Source organism: Lutjanus erythropterus, chromosome 11 (genome assembly GCF_056507025.1).
Source record: "Lutjanus erythropterus isolate fLutEry1 chromosome 11, fLutEry1.hap2, whole genome shotgun sequence".
In the NCBI taxonomy this organism is placed as follows: Eukaryota; Metazoa; Chordata; class Actinopteri; order Lutjaniformes; family Lutjanidae; genus Lutjanus; species Lutjanus erythropterus.
In genome coordinates, this window is record NC_139327.1 from 39,478,750 (window position 1) to 39,503,813 (window position 25,064).

Consider the following 25,064-nt stretch of genomic DNA (forward strand, 5'->3'; position numbering starts at 1 on the left):
TTTCCCTATTGCTCTTGCTGTTCCCAGAAGGACCAAATTGTCAAGCAAAAGCACTAGAGAAAAATAAATGAGTGATTTATATGTGATAAATACATAAATATATATTACATAATTGCATACAGAAATAAATAACTAAATAAATGTAAAAATAAATGAAAATGCTTCTTTTATATATTTATTTATCTTAACATTTACTCACATTTTACTTTACTTATTAATTCTTCTTCATATTTCCACCTTTGTCTTTTGCAGATTTATTCTTTGTGGCTCTCCCATCACTCCATAGTGTACAGATGTTTTAAATGTAGGTTTCTCATTCATGAATGTTTTTCCTTCCATACCAGACAAAGTTTTATAGACTGATGAGCCGCTCTGTGAGCAGATAAAACAAGAAACAATGCATTCAGATAAATATTTGTTTTATTAAAGTAGTTAAAAATAAATAAATAAATGTCTGTCCAAATATTTTTTAAGTGGCAGACATTATAGAAAAAATATATTTATTCTACTTCACTTCTTTACAAAATGAGCGTGAAAGAGAAATTCATATTTGGCTGAACTCTTCCTCTCCTGTCAGAGTCACATGCAGCCTCTAGGTGGCGCAGCTGCATATTTTTAATTAAAAGGATCAGTTCACCCAAAACATTTACTTTCAGTACTTTTATCCAGCTGGGCAGATAGATTTGGTTTTATTTATCCAGATTATTAAATATCAGACCTCCAATCCAATAAAATTCAGATGAATGGAATTTCTTTTGTTGTTCAAAGATTAAATCGATTTAATGACCCGTTTCATCTTAGTGAGAAATTCATCGGTGCATGTTACAGTACTGTACACTGGACATTTTAACAGAACAACTAAACTTAATTTAGAGTTAAATATTTCCTCCACACATTTTAAAACACACAAAAACACTTGTTTTTTCCACAAAAAACAAATCTTAAAATTGCATTCACTCTTTCTGTCATTGAAAATCGCTTAATTTAGAAATATGCCCATATTTTAGTTTTAGCAGTTTAACTGGTGGAAACAACACATTTTCTGCATTAATGAATTCTCTTGGCTTTCAGTTTCCACATCTGTGTTTCAGACTGGATCACACTTGGCTGTCAGACTAGTTAAGACGTTATGAATCCTGCTCCTATGTGCATGAGACAAACTTCCCTTCAGCAGATTAATGATCAAATCTGCAGACACATCATTCTGCACAGAGAAACACCTGAGTAAAGTCACAGCAAGAACAAGACATTTTAGATTGCTGAGGCGCTTTAGATTGAAGCTGCAGAAGGCAAATATAAACAGAGATCACACTAGAAATTACTGGACACGAAGCAAAGGAAGAAAAACATCTGAACCCAAACAATTTTATCTTTGCATAAAAAGATTCTTTATTAAAACTGCATGCAGATTCCATCATTCCCGACCAGATTTAGTGTCAGAGGGAGAGTTGAGGTTGCAAAAAAGATGAGCAGTCACAGTCAGACATCAGAAAACAGAACGCGGTTTCTCAGGACTCCTTTAGTCGACGGGAGCAGCCAGCACAGTGTCCAGGGTGCTCTGAGCCTCTCTGATCTGCTGCTGCAGTCTCTGCTTCATGCCCTCGTTCTGGGCCTTCTTCAGCATGTCCTGCATGTCTCTGATGGCCGCCCGGTAGCCCGGGGCGTTGTGAAAAACTCGGATGGCTTTGTCGCCGCTGCACACCAAGAAGCGCCCGTTAATGTCAAATCTAAGGTCGGTGATCTCCTCGCTGTGGACGCCGTGCAGCTCCTCCTCCAGCTCGCCGCTGGCAGCGTTGTACATCGCCACGTTCGAGCCGTCGCTGATGGCCACCACGCGGCCGTCTGGAGACAAGGTGACCAGGCTGCCTTCAGATGACGAACAGGGGACCGTCTTCAGGAGGTAGGGATCCTGCTGCTTTTTGTACTCCACATCTGTATTCCACAGCTTCCACGTACCGTCTTTGGAGACGGTCACCATTCTGAAGGATAACAGGGAAGGACACATGTTGGAGTTTCGCTCCATTCAAACACAAGAGACACTGAGGACAGAGATTCTATCACAACATTTGGACTTATTTGGAATGAAGCTCACCGATTATCACATCAAATCTCATCTGTTTAAATTGTAGAAAACCAAAGCCTAAGACCGACAAGTTGTAGTTTTGCAGCGGCTCATGTGTTGGACTACTTCTTCTTTTGAAGTATCCAAAAAAGATAGTAAACTTGATATCTGCAACTGTCATCCTTCAACTCAACAAATTTAATTGCCGTCATCCTGATCAACAAAGACAAACAGGCACCAGCAAAACAAAGTAGCTGCTAGTTTTAATATTTTACCCAGGATTCATTTTGAAAAAACTTTGTATTTTATGTCTGCGTATGTCAGCATCATAAGAGTAGGTATTATATGATGTTCTCTGCATTTAAGTGGAAAAAAAGGTCATTTTTCAGGATCAGCAATCGGCCAAAATAAGTTGTAAAATATCGGTTATGGGTAAAAATCCAGTATTGTGTATCCCTATTTGAAAGTAAGAACACTGTGAGCCACCTGTTTGTGTTTATTACCTGTGAGAGTCGTTGGAAAAGGCGAATGCGTGAACTCCTGCAGAGTGGCCCTTCAGGTCAAAAGCTCGCATCACCTCCTTGAACTCTCCTCCCTTCCCGAAGCAAACCTCCCACACCTTCACGTCAGGAGTGAAGCCGCACGACGCTACGAACCTGAGCACAGACACACAGTCACATCTCCATCTGTCACTGTTTGCTTTTCTGTTGTTGGAGGTGATGACGCTGTGCAATAAAGTAAAAACATAACTGGAAATACTGCAAGAGGTCTGTACTGCAGGTAAACTCATTTGGCAAAGTAATAATTATGATACCTGGACTTCATTAATAAAGAAATCAGTCAGATCTTTATTATGAGAGAACAAAGAACAGCAAAAACAAACAAGCAGAAGAAGAAGTTTGTGTTTTTGTTTCTGGTTGAAATGAATTCCTCTGATCACATCTGGCTGATGGGCGTGGTTATAACTGTTTTGTTTCACCTGTAGCCACACCCAACAGTGATGTCACAGGGTCATGGAGTACACCTGAGCATCACTGCAGCAAGATGAAGTTAAACTACTGAAGAAAACTGAGAATCAATTATCTCAACTGCTGTCACAGCTGAAGAGAAACAAAACTCATAATTCAGCTGCGCACCACTGTCTTCAATCCAAACTATTATAGTAAATGCATTGAATAAAGGCCTGGAAAATAATTTTATGTGCAAAAGTGAAAAAGAAGTAAATGTATGTCAAGTAAAAACTTGGAAAACATGAAAATATGTTGAAAAATGTACAAGGGGAGCACAATGAACCTATTTGATTTTTCAGGCTGAAGGTTTGCAGTGATGGAGGAGTGGGACTGACCTGCCACATGGGGAGATGGCAGCATAAGAATTGGTTATCTGGTTAGTGTTGATAGAGGCCAGTACCTCTCCTTTCAGGTCCCAGATGTGGATGCTGGTGTCAGTGGAGGCGCTCATGATGAACTTGCCTGTGAAAGGAAACAGAATCAGTCTGTCGTGGCATCACGCGTCCTTCAGGCTGGTAAAAAACTAAAAAACATCTTTCATCACACAAACTGATGCAACAGATATTTTCTTTCCAGGAATTAGTTCTGCTCATGTGCATCACCTTCAGATTCAGGCAGAAAGAATCTCTTTACAGGTTTAATCCACAAACAAAAACTACAAGACATTGTGTGTGTTGTTCTGTACCCGTCTCTGCAATGCCGATGTTGAGGATGGAGGCCTTGTGTTTCTGTGGGAAGTCCTCAGGAGCAGCTTTGAAGGTCATAGTGCCATCCTCCTTTTTCACCATTTTAAAGATTCGAATGGTGTCTCCGTTAGCCAACCAGGTGATAAACGCCCTGCGGTGAAAAGGTGAGAAGAAGAAGAGGAAGAGGAGGAGGAGGAGGAGTTATCATGTGCTTGAGATGAACCAATGCCATTTCTGTTTGATTCTGAAAATTAGAGGCTGACACACAAACATACTGATTCAGAGAGTAGTGTGTTAAGAATGCACTGATTATAAAAATAACAAGACATAAAAAAAAAATCACACTTTTAATCAAGTTTGCTTTGCAGAACAATAAAATTAGACATAAATTACTTCACATAAAAAGTTAATTTAATTACATTCTTTTAAAATGAAGCAGATCTGATTTAATTCAATAAAGAAATTCTAATCTTTCTCCAGCTGAGATTAGTCAGAAAATTAATCAGCTATTTTTTTTACAGCTGATTAATCTTAAAGTAATTTACAGAGCAAAATATCAAAACCCGATTCCACTTTCTCAAATGTACTTCATTATAAATTTAATACCTCTGGGTTTTGGTCTGTCGGTTGGACACGAAGAAATTTAAAGATGTCCATTTCACTCTAGGAACCTGTGAATTTTCACACCCACTTCTTTCCCACTCACTTTCCCAGATATACTTCACTGAAACACTGAGGTTACATGAATTTTCTGGCTACATTTCATCATATAATTTACAGAATATACTTCTGAAAACTTCTGAAAAATGAGGTTGTCCCTCTCAACAAATGATTTCTTACTAAACTATGTCACTGAAAATAAACATTCAAAACTTTTTCCGGTGTATCCTGCTCAGTAGTCTGAACAGCTTCGTTCATGTCTGTGGCTTCACAGGTCAGTTAATGATGCAGATTTTGAAGAGGGGACTCTCAGTGACTGCAGAACTAAAGTTTTTACTCTGAAAACACGTCCGTTGTTTAAAACACCTGCTTTTAGAATTTAGTTTGGTTCAACTAAGAAAGATGGTATTTTTATTCACATATATTGAGCTGACCTTCCTTCAAATATTGGACGTGTTTAATGGCATAAAGCGACGTAGGAATGAGGCTAAAACCGACCCGTTTTCTACGTCTCCAGAATCTGAGTCAAAGATCATATATTGAGCGCAAACGGCGATCAATAGAGTCAGCTGTTCTGCTCGCCTTACTCCCACCACCACCGTAGTCCAGGTGGATAAGTCCACAGCTAAATTCACCACTGGCTCCCCTCGAGTGTAATAAGATCTGTACCCTTGGGTATATATAGTTATGTTTGTCTGGTTTGATATACTGGAGCGCTCAGACTCGATACTGACTGGAACTGCAGAGCAAAATCACCCATCATACAGCTACAAGACAATTAATTGATTGATCAGGGAAATAATTGACAGTTTAATCAATAAGGTTAAGGATTAAGGCCAGTTTCAGGGGAAGACGGGGAATCTTTTATCTCAGTGAGACTCTGTGTAAGTGCAGTAAGAGAGGAGGGGGGACCTTGAGTCCGGGCTGAAGCGGACTAGTGTGGCGTGATCCAGCTCCACATTGGCCCTCAGACACTTGTGTTCCCGTTCCAGGAAGTCTTTGGTGCTCCAGATCCGGACGGTGCGGTCATCAGCGCATGACGCCAGGTACTTCCCATTGCTGCTGAAATCGAGGCACGTCACGTTCCCGCTGTGGTTCTGAAAAGTACATGGACACAAATACACACATGCTCAAAGAATGGCTTTGGAGAACGAGTCTCCAGTGAGACATTTCATCCTTCTGAGGATTGTTATTGTTCCTTCAGATGAATGTGGGAGTCAGGAAGTCGATCCTGGTCCATTTTATAACTTATACAACAGCACTGTAGAAACTGAAAGCTGCAAGAATGTGAAACAGGAGACATCTAGAAATGCAAAAAAAAAATGCATATTCAAAGTTTCGGGAATTTTTTATATATTATAATTTGGAAATTATGCTTTTTTTGCAGAAGATAACTTATGAGACACACATTATTGCACCAAGCAGACTACATGTACACATGTCTGAATATGCCTGGAGAGGATCTACCTATCTACCTAAAACTAATGCACTTTAATACAACAGGCCTGAATCATTATTTTTCATGAAGTAAAATGTTTTTGCTCAAAGTGGTTGAATTATACACCTGAAAGATGTTTCTAGTATTTTAAAATAGAAACATTGCGTAGAAACGGGGCCCGTTTGGACCTCTGCTCAGATCTACAGACGTGTCTCAGACCTACAGTCTTACTGTGCTCTCTATCAGTGTGTTTTTTTTCGTGTCATTGTGTGTTCCAGTTTACCTTCAGTGAGGCTGCCAGCAGCAGATGACTGAATGTGTGCTGTGAAGCTTTTTCCTTGCGGCTGCGCTGCTTCTCCTGCTTCTGTTTCTTAGGGGCAGGTCCCTTCGCGACACTTCCTTCAGCTGAGAGACGAGACACAAGGCGAATGAAGAAAATTTGAATTTATGACACTACAGATCAGGCATTAGGGGTTTAAGAAAATATCAACACCCTTTAATATCACAATATTAAGTTTTGTGATACTGTATCAGTCTTCAAAAACTGATTTGTGACATCATGGTACATGCAAAGATTCATAGCAGTAGCTCAGTTTGTGTTGTTTAAACCCTGACTACTAGATAGCAGTGTTGTTATCTATCTTAACTGTTCAGACTGAAAAAAACTAAACTTTTTAAACTCAAATTTTATGCATATAGCGGTGTGTTCTTTATACTGTCAGAGATTTTCTAAAATTAGATTACAAATGTAGCAATATAATCACCTTGCTGACAGTGTCACAATATATTGCAATATATTGATTTGTAACCTCTGTATCGTGATACGTATCATATCACCAGATTTTTGCCAGTACATAAGGCATCAGCAATAGAGCTGAACAATTAATTTAAAATTTTATCAATATCAAAATATGGCCTAATGCAAATTTCAAATCAGAGGAAGTGCAATATTTGTTTAATGCATTTTAAATTAAATATGATAGTGCTGACAAGACAAACAAAGAAAACATCTTTGTTTGGTAAGTTTTTCAATAAAAATGACAAAAATGATGTAAAAATTATCATTCCCTTTAAAATTGTAAAACATATTGCATTTGCAATATCTGTCAAAATAATCTCAATGAAATATTTTTCAGAATTCTTCCACCCTAATTGGCACATGACCGATACAGGAACTAACTAAAATCTCAAGAATTCTGTATGTGTCAGTGTTGTAAAGCAGTGTTCCCCATGTTTCTCTGCTCCAACACACCTGATTCAAATGATCAGCTCGTCATCAAGCCTCTGCAGACACCTGACAACAACCTGATCATTTGAATCAGGTGTGTTGGAGCAGGGAAACATATAAACCACGCAGGACAGTGAGCTCTGAGGACCAGGGTTGAGGAACACTGTTGTAAAGGGTCTCTGATGCACAGGAGACACAGCAGCTTGTAACATTCAGAACTTCTTATGTAGTAATAAGCAGCGCTGCACAATTAATCACAATTGCGATTAAATCACAATATGGCTGCAAGTTTTTTTTTTTAAACATCATAATTTTTTAAGCGCAATATCGCGGTATTCGATACATTGTAACATCCCTAATTAAGATTCAATGAATCTATAGAAAGCAGTCTTCCCATTGGTCGGTCAATGTAACATTTCCCCATTGGCCAACGACACATGACACATGTCGTTCAAAGTTGCTTTAGCGTTAGTTTTAGTTACTCGCTTCGTATTTGTGTGAAGGATGAGTACAGACGTCAGACCCACTCCTCTTCTGTCCACAGTCGTTATGAATGAACACAGCAGCTTGTCAAACACCACAGACAGTCGGTGACTCACCGCCCTCCGACTCTCTCCACTCGGATAGAGTTACGTTAGCTAGTGCGGCTCTTACCGGCAAACTCCGCTGCCTGCTCGATTTCTTCTCTTATTTCTTCTTTCCGTCTGCCCACCGCTAAAGCGACCAGGATAACCAGTGCACCCAGTAACAGAGTCAAGGCGACCAGTGCTGCTACCTCCATATCGAAAGCTTTCTGCCACGTACTTTGCACTGCTAACGTCTACTTGGCTACTATTCACTACTGGGACACTGCGCATGCGTCCAAATCTTCTTCTTGGACTTTTTCTTCTTCTTCGTTTTAATTGTGGCGGTAAGCCGAAATATCGATATTACCGCCACCTAGTGGGCTAAAGTTTACAGCAGAAAACCCGGTTTAATTAAAAGCGATGGGTGGAAGAAGAAATCAAACACCGGCTCATAATCAGACAACCTGATGACAAGTTTATGAAAAGTATTATGATTTTATTAAATGTTCAGAAACCTGTATGCTTAGTTAAATATCACATCCTCTATTTAGGCTTAAGGATCAGAATGTTGCTAAATTCATTCTGGACGTTGGAAAAAGTCAGTTCATCTTAACTTTATGTCCACTTGTTAAAGTTTTAAGTTTTTTTTTAGTGAGGAAAAACCACTTCTTCATTTTTTTTTTATTTTTTGCGAGGAAAACTGCATCTATGAAACATCAAGGACCCCAAACAAGGGACTGAATGAAAACCAGGTACAAACTACGTCAGCAGTCTGTGAACACCAGATCAAAAGTCAAAGGTCATCGACCGGGAGTCAGCTGATGGCCAGATACTCAGGAGACCATCTTTGAACAAAGACGAGAGTCACTATCAACCCTCTCATAACATATGTTGATAACTGAACCGACGAATCTCCATGACAACTGAGCAAACTCCATCCAGTGATAAAGACAGAGACTCACTGAAAACACTAGAAAAATCTGCTACGAGGATCTTAAATTAAGACTATTTTGTCAAATCATCAGGACTTGTTTTTTCAGTGAATTACATTACAGCTCTAAACCATTTTAAATACATTTTTTGTTTTTTTCCCACATGAATGCACAATGGCAGATCCTCGCTGTAGGACTTGAACCATTATTTCCACAATTAATTTTTTCAATTAACAGCACGAATCAATAAAAATAAGGCCCCCAAAAAGAAAGAACAATAGAAATGACATGAGAAGCGTCCCAAATCCAGACTACATACTAATTATAAGCAGATTTTGAGTATCTAATGTGTTCACACTGGAAAGTGACAGTCAGTGTGAATTCATCCTGACAGTTTAAAAAGCTTTTTATTATAGTAAACTGTTAAAGGGGTAGTTTGAATGATCTGATGTGGGTTTTTTAGCTAAGCAACGTGCTGCTGTGGACAGAGTCAGCAGCTAAATGTATTTCAGCCACTTGGGACAAACATCAATATCAGTTTAATTGTACATTATATTTAGAATATTTTCACCACTTAACCTTGCTGTCAGACAGTATTTTCTAATGGGACACTGCAGTTAAATAAACCAATTTTTATTTAATCTTATCAGTCAACTGCTGCCCTGATCTGTTAGTTTGTTTTTTTGTTTTTTTGTTACAATCCAATCCAGATACCTGAATTCATAAATATGCTGATATGTTTGCTGTATATATACAGTTCTTTTTTCTTTATTATAAATATTCTGTGTAAGGTTACATGGCGTCAGTGGCATCCTCCAACCAATGTGGGGCGCTGAAGGGTTCAATTGTGCTGCAGATAGTGCTGAAAACTGGCCCTCATTTCCCATGATGCACCAACAGAAGGAAAAAAAGTTTCTTAGGTTTGCCATTTTATTTTAAAAATGCAATGATTTCTTTTAGTTAGTGTTTGTCACATATTTGTTTGTGACATCGTGGTAACTGTCATTTGTGTGCTTGTTTTAAATTTGCGACAAGGCCTGTGTCCCCTGTGAGAATTATTAATGAAAAATTCTCACGTAGGCTATTGCTTCTGTCTCATTTCACACTGCACAGCTTTGACAAGACGCAGCACAGAAGTTTGAAATTAGATCAGCAAATAGATTGGAGGCAGTCTGAGGTCTGATGCTTGTAACGCGTCAGTATCAATCTCAGATACCAGTTTTTAGACTGCACTGGTCAGTCTCTAATCATGTGACTTTAGAAGGTTAATGTGGATTCACTAAATTCACACAACACAAACTAACAGAGCATGATAGTGATAGAAACTCCCATGTTCTGCGAGGTAAAATGACCAATTTTGCCCATATAGTCTTGTTGATCTGAAGAGAGACATATCTGACTTATGTAACTGTGATTTCCTGTTTGAAAAGGTCGTCTGATGGAAAGGTAAAGCTGTGAAAATATTCTGAACATAATGTACATATAAGCTGATTGTTGATTTTTTTCTTAGGTGGCTAAAATACCTACTGTTGCTGACTCTCTCTGACCCAAACTGGGGGCATGTAGACCGCCATCTACTGCAGGTAATACACTGACTACTTCAAATAATCCTCATTATCCATTTAATATGAGTATTAAGTATGCAATGTATACAGTTAGTATGGAGTTGGGACACAGCTGAACTCAACCAAATCGGTCACTCATGGGAGAAAAGTAGAAGAAAGGAACCTTGAAGGGTTGAATGTGTTCTTGTTGGAACATCCACGTCCAAAATTCAGTTTTTATTATTTCAAAATTAACCATCAAAAAACTGCATCAGATACTTGCTCACTTTTCACAAGGAGAGGTGATTATTGAGAACAGAAATCATTCTTTTGACTGCTGACATCAATGGACTTTGCTCTCATGTTTGCCTGACAAAATTCCTCAACTCATGGCACAAGTGAGACACGAGAGACGACAAATATCCCTGCATTATAATGAGAATTTCAGCTTCAAATTAGAATGTATTTTTAGTAAATCTGTGGTGTAAATCTATTGTAACTGTGATATATCAGAAGTGGGGATGATTGCTGTGCAGATGTTTGAAAACTCATTGTTTATTAAAGGTACATCTGTATTATTAACAGTAGTTTAAGGTCAAATCTAATTGATCTTTTTCAGTGAATTCACACAGATTCAGTGCCTGGAGTAAAGAGAGGTAGTCTGGCACAAACAAACACATCTCAGGGTTTAAAGAGGAGATAAAGATCACAGATTCTTTTCACAGGCATGAAGTTGAAGAATTGGCTTTGGTTCTGTCAGCACATGTCAAGAATAATCATCCTAACCCAAATACTGACCTGCTAATTACATCAGTGTTGGCAATCACTATCAAAAAAGAAAAAAAAAAGGCCGTCCACAGGAGGACTCTGGGAATGCTTGCAACGACAAAAGAGTATGAAACAAGAACACAAAGGGTCTGCACTACCTACATTAAGACATTTAAGTGCAGAAACACATCATTCATTTACAGGGTCAGAGAGCCAATTAAAAAAATAATTTAAAATGCAAACGTCTCATAACTTTACATTTACACTGCAGTGTTGTGTACCTTATCTGAATCAACTGTGCATTCAACTCTGTTCAAACTCATTCAGATAATGTACTCAAATATTCAGTAACATACAAACCAGTGAGCGCTTCACGTAAAAAAATAAATGTTTGAGCCGAGGCTCCATGTCTCTGCCTGACTCAGCTTTCTCCTTAAGACGAACCAATGGGAGTGTCCACATACTGTAAAGGAAAGAGAACTTTGGATATGCTTTTTGTTCAGGATCGATCTACTCAGCTGTCTTTTCTCTCTCTTCAAGTATAGTACATCAGACTCCGCGCTGCTACATTCCCTCACTGGGTCATGTAGTCGTCCAGGCGGCATGAATGCAGCAAGCTGGTGTGCTCTTTCTAACTCCTCTGCAGACGCAATGTTTTCGGCCAGCTCAACCCACCGGAGGAAGAGGAGGAGGAGGAAGCAGAGGGCATGGTGGCAGCCTGGGTGGGGGATGTTGGACTTAGAACAGAGCAATGTTAGCCAGATTAGCCGTAGCAGCAGCAGCTGAAGTCCTCTGGAAAGCGGTGCTGGACACATGTCCCAGGTTACTTCTTCCTGTTGTGTTGCCTCCGTGCCTGCAGCCTCTGCCGCGCCCCAGATGGTTTTGATCCGGCTCCGATGGAGAAGGAGGGAGTCGCTGGAGACCCTGATGATAAAACACACAGGAAGTGTCATTTTTCAGAACCAACATTAACATTTCTTTATACTTCAAACATTTAGACATAAATATCTATTTCTGGGTGGCTGCTTTAAGTCAGGCTGCACAGGAAATTTGAGAATGATTCATCTGAAACAGCTTCCATATTTATTTTAGTTATGGGATGTAATGATACTAAAAAAGGTACAATAACACTACAATGAAAAGTCCTTGATAAAACATTTATCACAAAATTAAAATGAACAAAAAGAAGGAAAACAATAACTGAAAAAATATCCTTTATTAATAATAAAAGTGTAAACTTTGTTTTTCATTTCAATTTCAAGTGCTTCTGCTTTCCTTCCAGCCATGACCTAAGCATGTCCAGAAAATTGGCTTGTAGGGCTGCAACCATCAACTATTTGAATTTTTTCGATTAATCTGTCAATTATTTTCTCAATTAATCAATCTATTAATCCTATCATAAGCCTCTCAGTAGAAACATAAGTCCACACATGTGGCACACACAGATGTATGTCCAGCAGTGTTTCCCACAGTCGAAGATGACGTCCTGAGAAACCAGAAAATATTCACATTTAAGAAGCTAGAATCAGAGAATTTGGAGAGTAATTAATCAAAATAGTTGGTGCTTAATTTAATAAAAAATCAGCAATTATTTGCTGAATCGTTGCAGCTCTATTGGCATGAATTGTCTTTGGCTATGTTTGAGAATTATGTATGAACAACTGAAACAAAAACAATGCAGCAGTCAGTAAAAGTCCTTTTATAATTAAGATAATAAAAGAATTAACCATATGACATATGACACAGTGGACATCATCACAGTCCAGTGCAGTATTGAGACTTCTCTGTGATAACCATAAACAGGGATCCAACAATATATTGAGTGAGATGGACTCCATGTACAGCATGTGATTCTGTTTGTACACATGATGCTTCTGCATGAGCTCCTGGCTCCTGAAACTGTACCGATGATCACACTGGACAGCAAAACAGGAAGCCTGGCCAGAGTCTTGTTTTTTGGGAGAGGTTCAGCTAACTTCAGCAGTGTTAAGCACCAGAGCTGAGAGTTATTAGTGATACGGGTATAAAATAGGGTCAAAGAAACAGGGCGAGCATCTTGCTACTCTGCTCTGGGGAACAGTTTTAAATATTGCAGGGAGAAATAGTAAAAGCAGAGTCTGCAGGTCTTTGTCTAACTGATACTACTGATCATTAAATGCCTTTAACCTTTCTGTGGGGTTCTGTAGAAAAACACTGCATGGCCTTTATAGTTTTGGTTACACAGAGATCAGCTGGGCCCAAGTGCCTCCATCCCATCAGAAAAAAAACAAAAAAACAGCATTAATGACCTACCAAAAGGAACAGCGTTGAAGCCTTGGACCGGAGTTGCGGGACTTCCAAAGGGAAGTGGACCTGCAGCAGCACTCTGCCCAAAGGATGGGGTAGACGTCCCTGTGGAGAGAGCAGCACACGACTTGGTTAAACCAAACAAACAACCAGGACTCAACACCTGAACTCTACTGGGAGAGAAACAAATTTAGACCAGCTGTTGAAGCAACATCCAAATATCAATTTAATCTAAGGATGGTTCAAATGTTCCTATTCAATTATGATCTGTTTTTGTATGAAGAGTTTTTAGCATTAAATGAGGAATTGTTACTCAGAGTGGCATTGTTATCAGTTTCATTATTCTCATGCAGTCAGACTGCAGTGGCAGACAGGCTCCCAAATGACTGCAGTACAATTTCTGAAATTAAAAAAAACGGGTTGACACCCATTTTACTGAAGAAAGAATCTAAAAATAGTGCTGCCTTTTCTATTCATCAAGTTCAGAATCCACTGTGAATCAAAAGATGAAAGAAAAAATCAAAATGAGATGTTTAGAAAGATTTCCCACCCCCAGTTATTAACCAAATATTGGTTTTGGGGGTCAGATCAATCAAAACATGCAGGGTTTGTCAAAATAAAAAAAAAACTTTCACACCCCACAGAATTTGCCTGTCCGCAGATATGACCAAACTATTCCATAAAAGGCAGTGTGGCTGCGAGTTTCTGTTTCGGCCAAGTGCACACCCGATTCGACTGATCGACTTGTGTGATGACTGAGATCAGTCGATTAAGTCGCTTAATCGATTATTAATAGATAATTAAATTAGTCACCAACCATTCTGATAATTGATTAATTGATTTGTGCATTTTTTTAAAAAAGAAAAAAGCCAAAATTCTTTGAATCCAGCTTCTTAAAAGTGAATATATTTTGGTTTCTTTACTCCTCTGTGACAGTAAACTGAGTATCTCTGGGTCGTGAATAAAAGAGGACATTTAAGGACGTCATCTTGGCTTTGAGAAACACAAATCAATAGTTTTAACCATTATCTGACATTTTATAGGCAAACAACTATTAATCGATAAATCCAGAAAATAATTTGCCAATAAAAAGACATGCCTTGAATAATTGTGAAAGCAAATACTGTGCTTCTGAAATCTCACTGTAGATCTTCTCTATTTAAAATATAAAAGAAGTAAATTAAAACTTTTTTTCTTACCAAAAGCTGGTTTGTCAGTAGCAGCAGCCCCAAAGTTGAAGCTTCCCATCTGTGGTGCAGGATTATTGGACACTGGTGTTCCGAACTGTGGGACCGGCATACCAGCACCAAAGTTAAACCCACTGGGTGCTGGCTGAGCGGCGCCGGAGGGAGCCGGCTGAGGAGCAGCACTGCCAAATGTGAAGGTGGCCGTGGAGGAGCTCTGAGTCTGGGTCGCTGCACCAAAGCTCAGTGCGGCTGAGGGAGCAGCGGAGGGGGCGGTGGTGGCACCGAAAGAAAAACCAGTGGAGCTGGCTCCAAATGCTGGTTTAGCCGGCGTCCCAAAGCTGGGTGCTGTGGTGGCAGCGGCTGCCCCAAAAGCAAAAGTGGTTGGTGTGGGGTTAGAGGCAGGCGTGGACGATGCTCCGCCACCTCCGAAGGTGAACGGGTTTGGCGCCGTTGCAGCAGAGGAGCCAAAGGTTGATGGCGCTGCAGGCGCTTGAAATGACGACTTTCCGAAGCTGAAAGTGGACTGGGTGGTGGGGGCGGCGGTGGTGGAGGCTGTGCTGGCCATCGCGAAGCCTCCAAATGAAGCAGTGGTTGTGTTCTGGGTGGGTGCTGTCTGGCCAAAGGCGTACACCTTCTGGGTGGGTGCTTGAGCGTCTGGCTGTGTGGCACCAAACAGGAAGGTGCCGTTGCTAGAGGTCGTGGTAGCAGCAGAGGGGGCAGGGGCAGGGGCAGGGGCAGAGGCAGGTGCAGGTGCAGGTGCAGGTGCAGCTGCAGCGGCGGTGGTAGCAGCAGCTCCAAACTGAAATGTGCTGCCTGTATTCAGGGCCTGCGTTGAGGTGGAGCTAGTACTTGCTGTGGATGGTGCTGACCAGTTTCCGAAGAGGGATTTCACAGCTGGCGGGGCTGCGGGCTGTGTGGCGGTGACGGAGCCGGTGGAGGTGGTGCCAGTGGGGGCGTTGGTCAAACCAGGAAAAACAGATGAGGCAGCTGTGGTGCTGCTTGTTGATCCACCAAACATTGAGGGCGTGGTACCTGAAGACACTGTTGAGGCCGGGTTAGTGGCAGTGGAGAGGGATGGAGACTGTCCAAAGCCACCACCTGCAGCAGCGTCTCCAAATAGGGGCTTGAAAGTTTGGACAGCAGGTTTGCTCTCTGGGGTTGGTGTAGCTGAGGAGGTGGTGGTGGTGGTGGTGACAGCGAAGATGGGCTTGAACCCTGAAGCCAGCAGAGGGTTGGTGTTACTGACTGACCCTGAGCTGCTGGCCGGAGCTGGAGCTGGAGCTGGAGCCGGAGCTGGAGCCGGAGCAGTTGCAGCAGTAGTGACGGGGTTAGAGGCTGAAGAAGCAGCGGGGGTGGCGCTCTGGCTCAGTACTCCAAACAGGCCTGATGCTGCGACAGGTGGAGTGCTGCTGGGAGCCTTGGACACCTGACTCAGCACCTGAGTGAAGGCGGAGGGCTGCTCCACAGCAGCAGAGGAGGACTGAGATTGGGAGGCAGCAGGGAGCTGTGGGGCCGCCACAGCCGAAACCTTCAGGGTTAAACCGCCGGGCTGTACCTGTGTGTCAGACACTGCAGACACAAGGAGGGAGAAAACATGTCGGAATCAAACAAGAATATGGGTGACCAATACGTGTTATCAGATATATTAAAGGTTTCTATCTAACATTTTAACTCAAGTTGAAAATGACGCGTCTTCTGTTTTTCTTCTGTGATTTTCCCTGTTAATTTTTAGCATAAAAAAGGCAGAAAAATTACTTCTCTCTAGTTTCGAGCTTTATTCTTAGGTTTAAAAACATAGAGCTAAAACCAGGATTTATAGGATCAATGTTGAGGATTGTTGTCACTCTCAACTTCAAAGTGTGTCGGAGAAACTATGGTGGCAGCAAAACAAAAATTAGTATACACTAGTGTATTGCATTTCTGCCACTTTCTGACAATGAATTCAATCAAGCATAATTTTTGATACTAGTATGGTATGAAAGTTTAAAATTCTGGTATCGTCACAGGTCACATCTCCAACCAGACAACTTTGTCCAGGTTGTTCATATTGCAAAGATGACTTCAGAACTTTTGTGGAAACGCCTTCAGTTCAGTGATCGTACCTGAGGTTGTGCTGGCAGCAGGTGTGGAGCTGGCAGGAACGCTGCTCTTCATTTTCAGAGCCTCCAGCAGTGGGTTGGAGGAGGCTGCAGGTGCTGTGCTCACACTGCTGCCTGGGCTGGGATCCAGGTTGATGACTGGGATGGCAGAGCTGGAGGATGTGGGCAGGGGAGCCGCTAGAAGGCTGCTCAGGGTGGTGGTGATGGTGGAGCTGGTTGAGGCGGTGGGCTGGGTGGAAGTGGTGGCTGGGGGGGAAACAGACTTCTCTGGCTCAGGGGCTAAACGAGGACAGATCAACAGAAAGGTCAGAGGTCAGGGTGAGGGATTATCCAGGCAACAGCCACATTAGACTGGTGGAGCGTAATGGTTCTGACACACCAGCCAAAAGAGAAATCACTTTAACATCAACTCCAAAACAAGCAGAAATGAAAAGCTGCTTTTCTATTTTTGAAGAATAAATCACCCCCCATTCACAGACCGACTCAAACGGGAAACTGTTTCTTTACTCTAATTTAAATGCTCAGCTCAAACTGTGCAGTTTTTTTTCTCTCGTTGCCATTTATCTGCTCCACGACCAAGTAGTTGATTTTCTGAGCGAAGGATTCGCCTGTTCTAAGAGCGCAGTAAGTTTTAATCAGAGAAGAGGGCAGGGACAGTAGAGCTTTTTAACAGTAACATTCAACGACTTTCCTGGTACCTACATCAAAAACTCTCAAAGCCTTTATCATCACATCTAAATTGTTACTATAAAGACAACTACAAAAATAAAGTACCAGAATTCATTTATTCCCACAGCAATCAGTGTATAATGTCACTTTATTTTACCAGCCGTTCATGACTTTGATTGTATGATCATGCTCGCCAGGATCAACAAAAGACTTATTTAGCTCTGAACGACAAACATGATGACGGGATCAATTCATTTCAAATATTAAAAGATTTGTTTGTGAGTGTCTCAATCGGGGGTTTTCAAAGTCTGAGACCGTCAGCCTCCTCCAAGACAAAGCTTGGAAAAAAGTGCCTATATCTGTGAGATCGCAATTATTTTATTAGATCACATACACACTTAATAATTGCACTAAGATAATCTACAGTTTTGGTTATACATACCTTCAGAGTAGCATTAAAAATACAGATAAATATCTATACTGAATATTTGAAATGATACTCCAGTACCAGCTGCACTTTCTCACTCTCTCTCCTCTTGCAAACATGACTGCAGCGCCCACATAGTCTGGTCTCCTCTCACTTACTCACAGCGCTGTCTGTGTCTCTTCACTCATCTAATTTGCTCTGGTTAAATATCTGTTGTCATGTCATAGTCTTGTTATATTTATCTTTTAATAAAAACCTAAAATTTTATTCCCTCAATGTGGAATCAGTTTTTACCAATGGTACTGAAAATTAATTTTTTCAAGGTATCCCAACATCATGACAACACTACTTCAGACTACAACAAATACAAAAAAAAGGTCTGTCCTAAGGTGTTTATTAGCCTCTGACTCTGAGAAACTGGGAAAGATTCCCCTTCACTGTATTTCTGAACTCTCTTTAACCAGTTCCCACACATTAGGCTACTCCATGTTTGATAAATAATGTAATATTTATTATTTCCATTCACTGAGCTTCCGTTTACACAGTTCGGAGCCCCCCAGCAGAGGCCTGCCTCTCATTCTGAAAACCTCTGGCGTATATGATCAAATTCAAACATATTTCTAACCTTGAAAACATAATGGTTGAAATTGAGTGTTTTCCAAACTTTCAAGACTTTGCATGAACCCTGACACATTTGCAGAACGCTGAACTTTTCTCAACACGCCTTTTGAGTCATGAGTCGTGGTGGTGACAGCAGGAAATTATTTCAAGGTTCAACTGACAACGAATGGCAGCCTGTCACCCTTCCAGCATTTGAGTCTGTATGTGTGACGAGGGAGGAGGGTAACAGTGCAGTATGAAACAAACAGAGCAGACAAGCAGAAGAAGAATTAAACTGTTTATTTCTGCGGCTGCTTCTACTCACCAGGCGTCTCCAGGACCTTCTGGATCTTGCTGATGGCAGCCTTCTTCTCTTCATCCAGGTCCTTCACAGTGATGGTGTAGCCCAGCTCTGGAGGCGGGGGCTGCAAATCAACAAGCAACAAGAGTTAAATAGAGAAATCTAATTCAGTGTAAAACACAACTATAGAAACAACAGCGGGAGTGTGAATTGTGATAATGTAGCACTCCTTACCAAAGAGATCTGATCGTCCCGGTGGCTGGAGACCAACTGGATCTTTCGTTTTCTCTTCCCACCACTACCAGTAAAGTCTGTTGAGGTAGTGACTGGGACTTTGGGGACTGGAGTCAGTTTGGCTGAAACATGATCATAAAATAAACTGAAAATGAAACTAAATCCAACTAAAATACACACACTGTGTTCAGTGAAGCAAAATTTCAGTCATTCTGAGTTTGTCAGAGGTTTCTGGTTGGGATAAACTGATCAGCATCTGCACCGATACTGACCATGTTAAGTGAATTAAATATCAGTCAGTTGTGAAGCAGTTTCTTTATCAAATTCAGTTGTTCTTTTGTCAGCCACATTCATTCATTCACTCACAGTGGACTCATTTGCCACACATTGTCACATCCCTGTCCTCATGTTACCTAAGATAAAAATAAATCCAGAGGCACCCTTGTGGCCTAGAGGTTAAACAGTGTTTCCCCTATACGCATTCAACAGCAGCACAGCGCCACTGCTAAATGATTAGACTTTCCAAACACAATAAATTCGCTGTCTCCACTGAGTGAGGGATGAGTGAGGATTAAATCAGACACCTTGCGCTTATGCAACACCTGCAGTAAGAATAATTCATGCAAGGGAGGAAGCAACCACATTGTGACAAAGCAGTTACTTTAACCCGAGACAGATAGAGCTAACGCATATTTTATTATAACATCTTATTCTAGCCACACCATCTTTGGCACGTCTTTGGCACTTTGTTGCTTTATTTTATTAAAAAGCTGATTCCAAAAATTCCACACTGTAAGGTTTCTTAATATATTAAATAAAGAGGCTGCTCATATACCCTAAGTCGAAGTACTGGATCAGTGAATCCCTAGCTTTAAGTGCCAGGATGAACTTGCAGCAGACAAAGTGTGGCCAGTGTTCACAGCCACTAGCCATTTATGTAACACACGGTTAAGCTGCTGACATAAGATACACAAAAAGCACAGAGACACTGCAGTTAATCAGGTTTAGAGTAGAGTCCCACAAAAACTAGCCCCATGTTGGATAAGTACAAAAATACCTCTGAGGGATATGAAATGACTCAGTCGAAAGTCCAATTAAAGTAATCTCTAATTACCAAAGGAAAAGTAGCCTTATGCAGCTCTAATTATCAATTAAAATATTGAGTCAATATTATACAGCCATGCTGCACAGAGGCACACATCTAAGCCTGGATAAATCTTTTGTTTTCAACACAACACAGCCACTGGAGATAAGTGAGACTTACAAGTAACGGGTGCCTTTTCAGAAGCTGCCTGGTCCGACCTCACTGAGGATGCTGAGCTGGGAGACTGCCCGTCGTCCTCCCTGGTAACAAAACCACAAGTTAAAAACTGTAATATACATAACAGATTTAACATGGAGGAGCAGCAGGAAACCAGCAGAGACATACTTGGGTCTTTTTGAGGGTCCTTCTGGAGTCTGAGAGCGAGACGATCCGGGGCTGGACAGAGTTGGGCTGGGTGCTGAACGTTTCTTCCACTGTGAAAGTAAAAAATGGAGATAATAAAGTCAACTAACTTAAAAACTCCACTATATCGCTGCAGGGACATGTTGTGCACTGTAACACAGCAGGTGTGCGTTACCTGGCTGAGGCCTAGTGACGAGCTGTAGGAGCTGTGGATGGGGTTTCTCCCGCTGCCTGGGGTTCCTCTCGGGGCATGGGCACCACTGCCAGAGCTGATGGAGGAGGTGCGAGACCTCTTCATGGTGGACTCCTCCATCAGTGAGGTCATCCCTCTTTTCAGGCTTCCTGGCCTGGAGAAAAGCAGGTACAGCATTTCACAGAGTGCTACAGGCTTTACAGCGTCGGATACACGGTCCATAAAACTCAAAGATGAGATGTGACAACATGAGGTCTCTTTAGAAATGTTTAACTCACTTAGGGACCAGCTGTGATGGTGTTCCATTGGGCAAAAGAGGCCCAAACGCAGAGTGAGCACTTCCACCGCTGTCGTTACGCCTTGGGAAACAAAAATAGATTACAAATATGACATAACACCTCAAAAGAGTGAATGCATGAACAAAGTTCTAAAGAGTCCTTTTAACTTTACATGTCTCAATTTATGTTGTAAGAGGAAAGTTGAAAAATTATCTCAAGCCCTTTTAGACATGTAATATTTAATTGCCGGCTTCATCTAACTGTTAAATTGGTGCTTTTTGTCTGTAAGACATATTTCTTTAACAGTAACGTTACTGACGATTTCAGTTAGATATGTCAGCACAATTACAGAGAGTGAGCGAGAGATTCTCTTAATATATGTTGAGAATTTTATAGGTAGTTGGTATGAATGAAAAGTGAAAATATAAGAGCAAGTGCCGGTCAGATTAACTGATTTTATGTTATTTGTGCCTAAGAGACAATAAATTTATTCCAAAATGTTGTACAGCAGCACAAGACACACATTTATCTCCCCCTTTCTCCGTATGTTTAACCTTCTGCAGCCTTTACATTAGTCTGACAGCATTGAATTCAGACTTGTCCACTGTGTGGACAGTGAAAATGGCAAAGAAATTGCCATCTGGGACTGAAACAAAAACACCTACCACATAGTTCAGTTCACCATCTAAGCAGTTTTGGTGGATCACTTTATAGTGTTCAGTTTGGACATTAAGGGGACGTGTACACCAAAGGTTTTAATTTTCCTGTTCCTAATTGTCTGCAATGGGAGGACTGCGTATTTACACTGTGCTAAAAAACACCTGCAGCATAACGAGGAACTGAGCACTGCACATTGTGTTTTTTTTCTGGCCACTTAAAGTTAAAAAATGTATGTTGTTTGTTTAGGTAAAACGATGAACTCATCACTGCCACTTTGTACTCAGACACTCAATTACAGTGGAGGAAGGGCGGGACAAACAACAAACCTGCTCATACAGTACTCCTTGAACCAAGCCCCATCCAATTTCAGCTCTTGAAGCAATTCATGGTACTCGCAAAGAAAGCAAGTACTCTACCTTGTGCTGACATTTTTAATTCAGTGTTTGTTGATCACACAAAGTATCTGCAAAATTAGATACATCTAACTCATATGTTAACCATTACTTTCACAGATAATCATATCTTAGCAACAAATGCATCTTAGCTGGAAAAAAAGCTCTGGCAACCACAGTCCCTAAGGTTAATTTCCACCTCATGTTCAAATGTGATCTACATCTGATGACATCATTCCAGGTCAAAGGAAACAATAAAGCCATGAGACAAATGCAGAGAGCAAAAGGCATGCATACTTTTCTGTAACCTTGCTAACTTGCTATACTGTACAAAAGTAATCAAAGCCAGTAGAGAAGCTTGCTAGCTCTGTTGTGGTCCCTCCAGAGTCCCCTCTCACCCCGTACCTTCGTTTGCTTCTCTGTTCAGTTGTGAAGCTTCTGTCCTCATCCTCCACGTCTCTCTTTCGGCTTTCCTTCAACACCTTGAGGACACTTTCTCTGGAGCAGGGGTCCGCAGGGGCCCTAGGGAGCCCTGCACAACTCAGATGGTCAAAACTAAAAACAAAACGGGTAACGATACAGCACTGGTCAGTGTTAAAAGTTAAGACACAGCAGAGCACAAGCCACAAATCAGGGTTTTACTGAGCACTGGACATATGATAGTCCAATAAAACACCACCTCTATCTGTGGCTTCAACAATCACCAGAGATGTACGGTATGAGATGGTATGATGGCAGACTAAGTGTTTGTGTGAATGTAAAGACCTGGGGGAGCTGTGGTGGTCCGGCCTGGCGATCTTCACTGTGACGGGGCTGAGGACAGCTGGAGAGTTACGGGGGCTGAGGATGTTTTTCTTCCTGAAGCCATCCCACCTGACGGGAGGCAGGACTCCAACTGATGACACACCCGGCTGCTGCAGGGGGTAGTGACGCTGGGGGGTGATGGTGAACCTGCCCATGGTGCCCGATGGCTCCCTGAAGGTAAAAAAAACCCCCCAAAAAAACAATGTGATGCAACTGTAGATACATTCATCTGCATCGAAAATATAGCCAAGACACAAGTGTAACTTCAGACCCTCTGTATATTCAGTCATGAAACATCCTCTTCTCAAACAATACAGAGCAAATCTAAATGCATCTTTTAACCCGTTATGCAGCAGCTGATTCCAGCTTCAAGGTAACTTTTTCTGATCTCTAACATGTCTGCTGTGTACGGTCTAGACCTGCAGCAAAACCAGCTTTTGCATTCAACATTTCCATAGACTACACTGGCCTATCATAGCTAGCGTGGTGGAGACAAAGAGCAGAGAGGCAATGTTGAATTTAAATGTTGTTTTAAGACCAGGCAAATGTTTCATCTTTCCTGACAGACAACAGACATCTGTTGCATCATACAAATATATGTTAAGATGCAACCAGCGGCTGGATGACAGGTAAAAAGTTCTGATGACTTTGCCCCTAAGGGTTACAAATGGAAGGCTGTAAGACACAGAGTGACATGCAGAGGTCAAGGATGGGAGCACATGAAACAGGACCTTTTGACCATATTCTTACAATATGCTTAAACTGTCAGTTTTGCATGTTAGTGTGACTCCATACAGAGGCCTCAAGAGACCATTACACCACATAGCCACAGGTCTTGAGCATAGTGCGCATTGCCTACTGACTACTTGGCTGACTAGACGCACTTATATGGACATATGGCAACTGTTGAACAATGAAAATTAGTTCATGGACTTTTAGGTGTGCTGGTGGTGTTTTGAGAAAAGGAAAAGTAAAAACACTGACTGAAGTTATTGATATGCATTAGTAATGATTGATTTCTCCGTTATTGAGTCTATTACCTTATCTACTTTCTGAAGTATTGTTTGTTCATCATCATTACTATTATTAGGTGCCTCCCAGTGTCAATTGAATACCTGTGTCAGTCTTGATAATTATGATGCTGATAATGCTGGGATTATGTGGTAATCCACAGCCAGAAAGTAGTTCCTACATCTCAAAACCTCTGCAGCTCACTCCAAAACAATCGACATGGATAAACAAAGCCAGAGGAAAATTAGTGTCTTTGATTTGGGGGTGAATTGTCCCTTTAAGGTGTCCACGTAAAAGACTGACATGTTGTGTTTTAAAAATTATATTAAGCTACAATTTTGTAAATAAATCAAATTAAAACCAAATAAATGAGGCATGTTCCTATTCTTAAATATTTAATATCGGAGAAAAATCAAAATTTCAATCATAATAATTGTTCACAACTTAATAATAATGCCATTTCTATGGATTACAATAAATCCTGTAAGCTAGTTGGTGTAAATTGTAAATTCTCTTACTATAACGCTAGAGGTATCGTCACACATTTTGAACATGCAAACATATATGAATAAAACGTTTGTTTATTTGAGAGTGCTGATAAAGATCCTGTCAAAGGCTCTAGAGTTAATGATTAAAACCCGCCAGAAATTGAACGTTTATCTTGTGGACGCCACCAACCGGACTTACGTTAGTAGCGTAGTTTGATTATGAACGTACCCAGCGAATGACAGCCTCCTGTTGGGGGTATAGACCGCATGGTTGGGTCTGGACAGTTTTTCCCGCAGCTGCTCTCGGGGATTTCTCGCTGCTCTCGGCCTCCCGGTCTCCGCCGTTGGACTTTCAGGTTTCCCGATGTAGCTCCCCATGAGGAAATCCCGAGGGCTGAAAAGAAATGAGTCACTTGCCAACGTTTCCCTCCGATAAATCCCAGTTTCGGCGAACCTCTCCCTGAAGTGCCCCTCTGGCTCCCGGAGCTCGGTTTTGTTTCTATTACTCCTCGTTTTCCCCCGTGCCGCCGCCACCGACACGCCGGTAACCCCCCAACCCCACAGCCAGCGCCTGAGCACGGCTGGGACGTTAAGCCCAGCCCGCGGATTCAGGCCTAACCTGGCGGGAAGCGGTTCTCCGCTGTGGTAGTAACACACAAGACAACAAACTGCAAGAATTAAAGTCGCGTAAAGAAAAGTAGGAATATAATAAAGAGCAAAACTAACTATGCCTAAAACAGAGAGAAGCGCTAAATGTTTCTCTCTAGGTGACATGGCGGCAGCGCGCCGCCGGAGGACTCTCATATCCCATCATGCTGCTCTTCTGGCACCGATTCTTCTTCGTTGGATTTTAAGTCGTTCGACGTTTGGTTGCATCAGCGTCATCTATCGGGCTGGAGGTTTTGTCATAATCAAGAGAAACCGATCAAATAGTATAATTTCCACAATTTCCACAGACAATATTCAGTAGTAGAGTGTAACTGTAGAGCTACTCCAGCACTTTAATTAAGTACAGCCACTAGTTTTTAATTATTTAACTGAGAATTTTCATTTTATGCTTCTTCAATCCTCAACTGCACTACATTCATCTCCTT

The 25,064-nt window shown here is 41.3% G+C and overlaps 2 protein-coding genes across 2 annotated transcripts; both read right to left on the minus strand.

The window, feature by feature from the left end:
• Positions 1–1,364: 1,364 nt before the first annotated feature.
• On the minus strand, positions 1,365–7,938 carry tbl2 (transducin beta like 2). Its single transcript, XM_084730093.1, has 7 exons — positions 7,739–7,938; positions 6,140–6,261; positions 5,331–5,515; positions 3,758–3,909; positions 3,408–3,534; positions 2,566–2,718; positions 1,365–1,979 (listed from the first exon to the last, which is right to left on the minus strand). The coding sequence occupies exons 1-7, from the start codon at positions 7,863–7,865 to the stop codon at positions 1,520–1,522; spliced, it is 1,326 nt and encodes a 441-aa protein (XP_084586219.1). The 5' UTR covers positions 7,866–7,938; the 3' UTR covers positions 1,365–1,519.
• Positions 7,939–10,324: 2,386 nt separating this feature from the next.
• On the minus strand, positions 10,325–24,789 carry pom121 (POM121 transmembrane nucleoporin). The gene is made up of 13 exons (XM_084730094.1): positions 24,200–24,789; positions 22,433–22,642; positions 22,073–22,222; positions 20,616–20,696; positions 20,320–20,491; positions 20,127–20,215; positions 19,962–20,041; positions 18,698–18,819; positions 18,488–18,587; positions 16,470–16,745; positions 14,380–15,936; positions 13,187–13,285; positions 10,325–11,818 (listed from the first exon to the last, which is right to left on the minus strand). The coding sequence occupies exons 1-13, from the start codon at positions 24,772–24,774 to the stop codon at positions 11,718–11,720; spliced, it is 3,612 nt and encodes a 1,203-aa protein (XP_084586220.1). The 5' UTR covers positions 24,775–24,789; the 3' UTR covers positions 10,325–11,717.
• Positions 24,790–25,064: the final 275 nt, after the last annotated feature.